The sequence below is a fragment of the Cyrtonyx montezumae genome, unplaced genomic scaffold (assembly GCF_038088225.1).
Source record: "Cyrtonyx montezumae isolate F1298 unplaced genomic scaffold, pur_monq_1.0 scaffold_18, whole genome shotgun sequence".
Classification (NCBI taxonomy): domain Eukaryota; kingdom Metazoa; phylum Chordata; class Aves; order Galliformes; family Odontophoridae; genus Cyrtonyx; species Cyrtonyx montezumae.
In genome coordinates, this window is record NW_027071914.1 from 1,669,884 (window position 1) to 1,680,620 (window position 10,737).

Sequence of the window (10,737 nt, forward strand, 5' to 3'; positions counted from 1 at the left end):
GATGAGCCAGGGGGATAGTGGGGGGTTCAAAGGAGGTGGGAGGCAGCACTGGACCCCTGGGTGACTCCAGGACAGGAAGGAGTGAATCCTGAAAGGATGGAGCACTCCGATCCTGAATTTCCTTGTGTCACTGGTTTCCAGTGTAGTCCGTGGAGATGTTTGCTTCACTCACCCATTAAACAGCATTACAGCTGCCTTGTCTGACTGCCTGGCCATGCAGGGAGGGAGGAACAAGCAGGGCATGCAGGCTGCGGATATGCTGCAGCAGCACCCATGGGAGAGCTGTGAGGGACAGGAGGGTTTCTTCATTCCTGGTTTCTTTTTCTCCAGGAATTGAGCTTTCAGGACTAACGTGATCCTGTGTGGGCTGGGCAATAGAAAAGAGTGTCCTGAGAATATTCCTTAAAGCTGTCAGGACCTTTGGGTCCCCGGTGCCTGCAGAGCCTGTGGGTGCTGCCAAAGGCTGCCTGCAACTGGGGGGTCCTGGTGGGTAGTTGGGATGGGGGCTCCTGCAGCCTGTGGGGCTGCTCCCAGCTGCTGAGCTTTACTCATGCCACATCCTTGCCGTGTGTGTGTTCTGCTCATTAAACACCTCACAGCCAGAGAAACCCAGCGAGGGCTGAATCTTGGTGCAGGCTGAATTGCAAACCTTGCAGCATTAGGTGGGACTGTGATTCCCCATTGAATGTGACAGAGAAAATGTTGCTTTGAAGCACTACGAGGCTGCTCGGAGCTGTGCTCTGAATGGGTGCTGCCATCCCCACTGCTGTTGATGCTGAGGTGGGGATAGGAAGGAGAAACCCGTGATGCTGGGTTGGTGCTGGGGGCTGGAGTGCTTCTGGGTGCTCTGAGCCACCCACACCCGGATCCTGCCAGCTGGGACAGAAGGTGTGGAGCATGGTGAAGGGAACTAGCCCAGCCAGGGGATATGTTTCTCTCTCTGGACAGCTTGCAGCATGACAGGAGTTGCATCATCACAGCGTTATGTATAGAAACATTATTCTGAGAAGATCATCAGGTGTGACACGTATTAGTTGAATTTTTCCTCTCTCCGTCTGCTTCCTGTGCAGCTGAGCACACGCTGTGCTGGGCTGCAGAGGCGTAGGGATCCGACAAACAAACTCAATCATCACATTTCCAAATCATGCCTCAGAACAGCTTTCTCAGTGCGTTCGTGGAGTGGGGGGGGTGGCAGAGACATTGGGGCCCTTTGTTCTGATCCCCCTCCCCATGCAGAGCAGCATCCCAGCAGCACAGGGAGCATCCTCATTGCTTTGTGAGGCTGCGGATTTCCTCCTGCTTTGCTCGCTAAAATTGTTCCATCCCATTTGTGAAGTCAGGATCTTAAATCTATGCCTTGTCCAAGCCCTCCCCAGCGCCACTGATTGCATTACAGAAGAGTCAGGGAATGCACAGAGCATGGGGGAAGGGCAGGCAGCATCCTCTGTTAAGGGAGAAGGAAGGAAATCACAGGGAGTTTCGATCTAGCATTGATTTTTGGGGGGAGGCTCAGATTTGGGTGATGGGATTGGTTGGGGGAGGGGCTATGGGGTGGGAGAATGCTGCTCCAGGGCACGGCTGAGTTGTCACCACTGTGTCCATATTTACCTTAAGAGGCTGTGTGCTGGCTGTCACTTTCCCCGTTGTTTGTCACTTTGCCAGCACAAAAACACATGGGGCTGAGATTTTATTTCTACTGCTGCCTCTGGCTGGGGCAGGGTGTGGGAGGAGGCTGAGGGAGGATGGAAGGAAGCTGGAGGGGAAAAAACTGCAGTGCAAGGAGGGGGAGGAAGGCAGAGAGGTCAAATTGAGAGTGTTGGGAATGGGGCTGGGGGAAAGGGATTGGAGAAAGTGGCCGGCCCTGAAAGTGGGGAGAGGGATACTGTGGCTGGTGCTGCCCTTGCTAGGGGGTGAGGAGACAACAGGAGGGCTGGGAATGAAGGGGAGTGATAGAGGAAGGGGCTGGGGTGAGGTGGATCCCAGCTGTGTGCCCCCCATAACATAGAGCCTGGGGGGGTCTGGGGCTATGGGTGGGACCAGAAAGTGCTGCTGGAAGGACTGGAACCCCCCCCACAAAAAAAAGGGAGGAGTCTGAGGGGGCCACCACCCTGCTGGGCATCCTCTTGGGCCATGGGGCCATGGGGCCATGTCCTCAGGGACATCCTGGGCACCCATGGCCTCTCGCACCCTGACAGCACAAGCACGGCACAAATCTGGTTCCAGCTGCAGAATGAGGAAAACAAGTTTATCTCAGAAATTCACCAGGCCAAAAAAAAAAGAAAAAAAGATGTTTGTGAGGCATTTGGATGCCATAGTAACAATCTCCATAGAAACCCTGCAAGGAAATGAATATTTCTGTACTGGAAGTGGAAATAGGGACGATGCGTTGGCCAGGACAGCAGAAAATAGTGGGTCAGCGGTGCAAGGCCTGCCCTGCTGTGTGGGCAGATGCCTTCAGGCTGCTGAGCAATGAGGCAGTGCAGAGCCCCACCAGGGGCTGCAGGGCAATGCCTTCCATTTTGGCAATGCAAACATCCACGCATTGCTCCTGGCAGGGTTTGGTGGTGCCCCGTGCTCTGATCCCTTGGATGCTCTGATCCCTTGGATGCGGCATCACTGCGTCTCATCCCTCTTTGTCTCAAACACAGGTTTGCTTCCTTCCTAGGGCTGGCATCGTTCCCCAAACCCAGCTGTTTTCTGAGCTTCAAAGCATGGAATAGAAACAGGAGGAAAAAAAAACCGAAACCCAACAACAACAACAACAACAAAACAAACTCTGTCCTCTGCAGGATGGGCTTTTATAAAAAGCCTATTGAGAAAATGCCATTTGTATTAAAAGCTGCCAGTCCTTCCAGCCCATTTCCATAGGAACCACCTCCTGTTCCGGGCAGTGCAGCCTCAGCCATTCACAGTCCCGTCCTATAGCCGTGGCAGGCAGCCAGCTCTGCCCATCAGCTGTGTGCTTCTCTTCTTTCTTTTTTTTCCTTTTCACTATGAGAAGTTATTTTAGGATGCTTTTAGATTACTGCATTCATTTTTCCCCTGCCTCTGAATTCTGGATGATTGCACTCGCAAGTAATTCAGGCTCTTTGATTTCTTGCATACAGAAACGAGCTCAATAGGGTTTTTGCAACCGTGGCATTTCTAAAATAGCACTCCAGTGTGATGTCACAGGCAGCAGCATGCTGCTTTGTGCAGAACTGGAGAGTGCTGGGTGCTGTAAGCTTGCAGAAAGGACTTGGGTCTGCATGATGTGGAACAGGAGGATCTGCAGTCTGGGTTGTTCTGGCCAGGCTGCAGCCTGCAGGTCAGGAGAAGAGATGATTCTCCCCAGTTTGGAACCAGTAAGGACCCCACGTGGAGCACTGAACGCAGCAAGGGAGCAGGAGCTGCTGGGGTTAAGTGGTGGCTGCGTGGCTTGTGGTTTGCAATGGGGTTTAGGTCGCTAAGCCCTTTATAGGATCTCTCCCAAGGCTCTATTCCCAGCCCTGACATGGAGCAGTGCTCGCTCCTCAAGCACTGCCACCCATCGAGGCAGGCAGACCTTGCTGCTGGCCGTCTTGAAGCCACGCCACGGCACACACAGTGGAGGTGTGATATAAATAGGTTACGGGATGCCCTGGGGCAGCAGATGGTAGGCATTTTGGGTCCTTAGCAGGCAGCCTCTGCTACGTCAGGGATTGATTGCCACCTGCACGGATAAAGTGAGGGGGGGTGAGAGTGGTGGTGTGGGGCTGTAACCCATCCCCCACCATGCCCACTGACCAAGTCCCTCAGTGCCTGGAACATCCCTGGGGGGGTGGTGGGGTCTGAGCAGAGCTCTCAGCACACTTATCCAAGCATCTGCATGTATCCATGTGGGACAGCACAGGGAGGGAGGGGAAAGCCGTGCATTCAGGTCTTTCCTATTTGCAAGGTTTCAATACAAGAGGGTCACAGCCACCACGTCAACCTGGAAGGTGTGTGCTGTGGTCATGCAGCTGGTGGGACTTCAGGGTCTCCCTGCTGGGAGGAGGGCTCTGGGAACGCATCCCTGGCTTCTCTGGTGGGAAAATGTGGCCACGAGTGAGGGGCAGCGGAGCGCAGCTGCTGGGCACCTGGAGGACATCAATGCAGAGCTTGTTTGGAGGCACACAGAACGCTGATTGTAACTTCACTCTGCAAAACCTCCTGAAGTGAAGCCTGGTGGCATCCCCAGAGCTTTCCCAGGCAGAACTGCCGTGCTCAGCCCCCAGCAGCTGCCCCCGGTGGTCACCCACCTCCGCTCGCTGCTTTTGGTGGCTGCTCCTGGACTCCCTTCGGAGCAGGATTTCAGTGATGGGCAGCTGCCCCCCTGCTGACCCCAAATACCATGGCTCAGCGGGGTTTTCTCACCTTCATTCCCATGAATGAAGCTGCGAAGTGGAGTTGTAGCCTGAAATAACTTGGAAGGGCAGCAACCCGATGTGGCCTTCAGAAGGAACAGGGTCATAAAAAGGTGCATGCACCTCTGTGACTCTAGGACTGGAGGTTTTTTTGTGGCATTCCGCTTTGGGGAGGCACCTAAAGGGGTCCGAGTTCATGAGGTGCCAGCTGGCTCAACCAGAAGGCATTAGGGAGGTGTTCCTGGAAGTATCTCTCAGCCCCAAGTACTTTGGTTATTGGTGGTTGCTCATTAAAAGCCTTGGAGAGGGATGGAGACTTCTGACAGTGTTTAGACTCCAGAGTGTTGCTTAACAGAGGAAGTTGAAGCCTGCACCCTCCTTTCTGCCAGCACTGCCCACATCCTGCTGTAAGCTGCCCGATGCTCCTGCAGCACTGCCTTCCCCAGTTGCCCCTTTTCCCCCAGCTGGAGTAACACACCATTTCTTTCCTTTTGTTTTCGATTCCCACAGCTCCCAGAATGGAGAGGAAGGTGGAGCCTGGCCTAGCAACCAGTTTGACACGGAGATGCTTCAAGCCATGATCCTGGCCTCGGCAAACGGTCAGTCCCTCCTGCATGTGGGGAAACCACAGCCATCTTGGTTGCGTGCCATATAAGATGCTTGTTTGGTACTGACGTGTGTGTTGTTCACTGGAGAGGCTTCAGAAGGACTTCTTGAGCAGATAGTGTTGATGTTACCCTGCAGGGGAGGGGGAATCAAAGAATAGAATCACCGAATTAGTAAGGTTGGAAAAGATCTTGAAGATCATCACGTCCAACTGTCAAACCATCCCCACTGAGCCCACTAACCACGTCCCTCAGTGCCCTTGTCTTGAACACCCTCAGGGATGGTAATTGCACCACCTCCCTAGTTGGGGGAAGCTTGTTCCAACACCTCACCACCGTTTCTGACTAGAAATCTTCCCTAATATCCAACCTGAACCTCACCTGACATAACTTAAGGCCATCACCTCTCATCATGTCACTGACCTGGGAGAAGGCAGAGAGTGAGGAGGTTTCCCCTGAACCTCCTCTTCCCCAGACTGAACTATCGCAGTTCCCTCAGCCACTCCCTGTAAGACCCCGTTGTGCTCCAGACCCTTTGCATCTTTGCTGCTCTTCTCTGAACATGCTCCATGACCAAATTATAGCGAGGTCAGGCAGGCAGTATTTGGGCAGAGGAGATGCCAGAGATCCACCAGCATCAGGCCAAGTGTAGACAGGGCTATCTCTTCCATCCAAACCCTATTATCTGTGTACTGCACGGTGTTATCTTCCTGGTGGTGAGACTGGGCTGAATGAAAAGCTGAACTTGAGGCGTATTACAAGCGATGTGATTCCAAAAGGCTTCAGTAAATGAAACATCTGTTGTGCCCTGACTTGACATAAAGGTGTGGAGGTAGAAGGCTTGGAAGGTCTGCCTGTGGCCAGGGGACAAGCAAAGCCAGGAGTGCAGTGAGTGCCTGCTGCAATCCGACTTTACTGCACGGTCCTGTGTTTGCAGGCAGCCAGAAGCTGATGCTCAAAGCTCGGGGCTGCTGCAGAGGAAAGCTTCCTCATATCCCCACAGTGCAGAGGAAATAGGGATGCTCTTAGAGCCGTCCTGCAGGTCTAAAGAGAGAGACCCCAACAAATCTCGTGCCCAGAGACGTGTGCACTCCTTGGCTGTGTGAGGGGCAGCCCCACTGCTGCGTTGGGCTTTGGGTCGCAGTGGTTGGGCTTTGTTTGGGGCCGTTCCCGTGTGTGCTGGGTTTGCTCTGCTTTCTGGCAGCGTTGTGTGAAAGCAGTGGGCAGGGAGAGGCGTTCCACGGCTTTGTGTGAGAGAAGCACTACTACCACTCCACGCCAAGCTCTGGATAACCAGCCCTGTTTTTGTAAAGCCTTTATTTATAATTATCTCTGCGCCTTTTCCCCCTCAGTTTAAAAATAGGAACGGCAGCACAGCCATAAAACGCTGGGTAAAATGCTTTGCGTGTTTCCTTTGAGCTCGTGGGAGAGAAGGAATCTGGGGGAGGAGGGAGGGATGTGCTATGGTGTTGCTTTCTTGGAAAGGCCTGCAGCCCTCTGCAGACATCGGCAGCACGGAGCCACAGCTGTGGGGATGAGGCATTGGGCAATGGGGCTGTTTATACACCGGAGAAGGAAACAATGCAAAAATGAGGCTCTGCTCTGTACAAAATAGCCTGCAGGGCCTCCAGATCCGGTTTCCTTGCTCACAGATGAGGCTGATTTCCTGGCTGCTGCCGGGACCCAGAGCCGGGCAGGTCCCTTGCTGGTCAGACGTTGGCTCCCGTGTAGCTCTCAGCCCTGTTTTGGCAAATCTCCCCCAACCCACACTTCAGTGGGACCGTGAGCCCTCCAGAAGGGCTGCGTTACACCCCTAGCAGAGAGTCGGGGATGGCTTTCCCTGCAGTGGTGCAGCGAGAGGCAGCTTGGCACAGCGCATCATCTCCTTGTCCATGGCAGTGATGGGTGGGGGCTGGGGCACTGTTGCTGGGGATTCAGCCTGCACTCCTCTCCATCTCCACTGCATCAGGAGCCCACCAGACGCTTTTTTTCCCAACCAGAGCTCTATTTCCATCTGTCTCTCTGCTCTGCTGCTCTCTCTGCTGTGCTAATGCTGCTGATTGGTGCAGGCTTTTGATGAGGAGCAGCGCTAATTGCCCGCTCAACCTTGTGCTGCCCCACCCTTGGGTAATGTTTTGTGGCTGTTTACACCATCCTTAATGCCATCTGCTTGCCCTGCTCGAGCTATGGGTGGGAGGAAGTCCCTAACTCGGTGAATTGCTCCATGCTCATCACCCCTGGGGGGCTGAGCCCCACTGATGCTCTCTGCTCCCAGTTTCTGGAAGGGGCTGATGGTGTCCTGCCTGCATCCTTATGCTGCACATGGGTTGTCCTTCATTTCAAACCCCATTGCTCCCCTGCCCTTGGAGTGGGGAACATGGGAAATATGAAAACACAGTGGTTTGTAGGAGCAGCTGCTGGGACAGACTGAGGAGCAGGGATGCTCCAGGAAACCAGACACTGAGGGGCAGTGTAGGAGGCACTCTGTCCTCAAAATACTTTGGATTTCAGCAAGAATGTGTAGGGCTGCTGTGGGGCAGAGGGGAGCCCGCAGACAAGGAGTGGCCGGGCAGCCCCACTATATTGGGTGTCCCAAAAGCACCAGCAGCAGCTGCAGCAGCAAGTGCTCCCTGACCTCCTGTCCCCTCTGTGTATGGGGGAAATGGAGCCAGGAAGGGGTTATTTTTGCCCAACTCACATTTTCCTCCTCACCGTGTGGCTGCAGGGGCCTGGAGACTTTTTTGGGCAATGGCTGGCTGCTGGCAGAGGCTGAGCACAACCTTTACAGCAAGGAAAGCCAGAGTGCCCTGCTTGGCAAGAGCCTCTTGGTGCCCATTTATAAACCTCCATTGTCCCTGTTCCCTCTCCTTTTCATCCCCAATGCCAATGTTACCTAGGAACAGCCCTTTGCTCTCACCCAGACCAACAGGCACGCTGGGAACCGTGCTCCTGGAAGGCTGTGCTGGGACTGCCAATGAGATCCTGGGAGCAGTACTGGGTGCTCCTCCTGCACAAAATCCCCAAGCAGCAGGGATGCTCCCCGGGCACTTGGGATACACCTGAGCCCTCCCAAGGCTGCCTCCAACCGAAACACAGCAGTACATAGGACCATAACAAAGCCCTGCCCTCCTACCAGCATGCATCCCTGACCACAGCTTTGCCTGAGTGCATTCCCCCCCCCCCCAGCCTGTTCCCAGCCCCCAGCCTGTTGTTTCCAAGCTCGCTGTGTTTTTTTCCTCCTCCTGTCCCAGCAGAGCAGCTGTAACTTCTCAAGCTCTGATTGCTTAACACTTCCAACCTCTTCAAGGGGACAAAACAAACAGAAATAGTTCCGTGGCTTTGAGTCCAGCCAAGGCGACAGGGGGAGCGTGCATTGGGCTGACCTGGGGAGAGGACACAGGAGGAGCAGCCTGAGGTTTCTGCTCAGGGTTTGTCTTTATTCCCACTGTCTGTGAACAGAGGGAGAATGGGCTCTGCCTGGGGCCCTTCAGGCACCATGGTCTTCTGCAGCTTCCCAGGAGAGCATCTCTACGAGGCAGCTGAAGCCCCTCGCACAAAAGAGCTGAGCTCAGCCCCTGTGCGTGCAGAGTTTGAGCAAAGCCATTTCCCACTGGGGTAATGCAGTGCTGCTCTCCTTGCTCAGCTCTGTTCAGGGCTGCTAGAGAAGCACTGCTCACGCTCTGTCTTCCCTCCCTCCTCACATCCCCCCTCTCACATTCCCCCTTTTCCATCTGCTCTCTGCCTCCAGCATCCCGGGGGGGCCGTGCTCCCTTCCCTGCTCTGCGCCTGCTCTCTGCAGCTCAGCAGCAATGAATTCCCATCCCATCCCCCTCTGTACTGACTGCTTTGTGCTTGCATCCCAGAGCCAACCCGCAGCGCTGCAAGGGAGGATTTTCTTTATTGATTTGTCTGCTCCCAGAATAAACCTGGCTGGGGAAATGCTGGGGTCAGGGCTTTGGATGCAGGGGGAAGGGAAAAACACTGATATTGGCTTTGCATTAATGCATCGCTAATGGTCAGTGCTGTGGAGTGTTTACAGGGTGCTGCTGGGGAGGTGATGTCTTTGTGCTCCAGAGAGCAAGGTAGAACAGACAGTGCTGCTCAGGACAGAGCAGGAGGGAGTGTTCACGCCACCTTTCCTGCCTCCCATCTCCATCCCCATCCCATCCCCATTCTCATTTTCAATGCTCATCCCCATTCCTACTGTTCATCCCCATCCCATCCTCACTGCCCATCTCTATCCCCATCCCCACTTCCCATCTACACCTCCTATCCTCATCCTATCCCTACCTTCCATCCCCATCCCATTTCCATCCAATCCTATCCCCATCCCTTCCGATCCCCAGCCCACCTCCCACCCCCATCTTCATCCCCACCTCCCATCCTCATCTGCAACTCCATTCCCACCTCCCTTAACTATTCCCAACCCCACCTCCCACCCCCAAATCCATCCCCACCTCTTATTCCTATCCCCATCCCCACCTCCCATTCCTGTCCCCATTCTCATCTCCACCTGCTATCCTCATCCCCAACCCCATCCCCACCTCCCATTCCCATCCGCAGCTCTACTTCCCAACCCCCAACCCCCTCCTTACCTCCCATCCCCAACTCCATCCCCACCTTCCACCCCTGTCCCCATTCCCATTATCTCCCATTCCCATCCCATCTCTTCATCCCAAGGGCTGGTTCAGCCTAGCCTTCCCCCTGGAGATATCTAGAAGGAGGAGGAAGATGCTTGCAGACATCTCCGCAGTGCAGTAAGGATGAAGGCTCACAGCAGTGCTAACCCCACTCCTCTCCTTTGCCCCCACAGAAGCTGCTGATGCCAATGCAACCCTGGGTGGGGGCACGGGCACCATGGGGCTGAGCGCCCGCTACGGCCCCCAGTTCACCCTGCAGCACGTCCCTGACTACAGGCAGAACGTCTACATCCCGGGCAGCACCGCCACGCTGAGCAACGCCGCTGGCAAGCGTGACGCCAAGCCCTCGGGTGGCAACAAGAAGAAGTCTGGCAAGAAGGAGAAGAAGTAGAAAGGAGACGTCCGAGCGGCCGGGCAGCGCGTGCCAGCACTCCCCCACACCACAGGAGGACGAATGTGGATTTATTTTTATTTTTTATTTGTTGGTGATGCAAAAGTTAGGAAAGCGCTGCGAATGTATTGTCATCGTCAGAGCTAGGAGCAGGCTGCCTGCTGTTAGGTCTCATGATGAAAAGCAATCTGGAAAGCTAAAGCTAACACAAAACAAGTGCCCTGTGAATACAGCTAACGTTTTATACGACCCCTCGGGCATTAGGATATACGAGGTCGAATGGCTCCAGCCGCATCCTCGGCTTCGATTCGCTCCCAGATGGTCCGAGAAAGGCACGAGGCTCTCGCTCAGCTTCGTCCCATGTAAATATCCATAACACCCATCTTTTAATTTATAGAGCTTTGATCATTTCTGGTGGAATTAAAAGGAAGTTCCCAGCGTAAAGCCCGCACTCCATGTTTCCTGCTCTTTTAACTTTGTGAAACTCACCCTGGGTTATTCGTAGCGGTGGATTTGTGGGTAGGGAGTGCTTCGGTTCCTGTTCAGCTGTTGCCTGAAAAAAAAGAAAAGAAAGGAAAAAAAAAAAAGAAACAAAAACAAAAACAAAAAAAAAAGTGTTTGCATTGCATGAGTCAAAGGGAACAAATGCAGAGCTGCATCCTAAACATGTATTGTTTTTTGTTTCCCCAAGTCCAACCAGCGATGGCCTGAAACGCGCACTGAGAGCTCCTGGTGTC

At 54.1% G+C, this 10,737-nt stretch overlaps 1 protein-coding gene across 10 annotated transcripts in view; it reads left to right on the top strand.

Moving 5' to 3' along the window:
- LOC136047376 (protocadherin gamma-C5-like) overlaps positions 1–10,000 on the top strand; it is a 118,955-nt gene extending 108,955 nt beyond the window's left edge. For all 10 annotated transcript variants that reach the window (XM_065734420.1, XM_065734422.1, XM_065734423.1 and 7 more), the window contains exons 3-4: positions 4,875–4,963; positions 9,783–10,000. In XM_065734420.1, coding sequence (XP_065590492.1) covers positions 4,875–4,963; positions 9,783–10,000 — 307 coding nt within the window. The remainder of the gene's footprint in view (positions 1–4,874; positions 4,964–9,782) is intronic.
- The last annotated feature ends 737 nt before the right edge of the window (positions 10,001–10,737 follow it).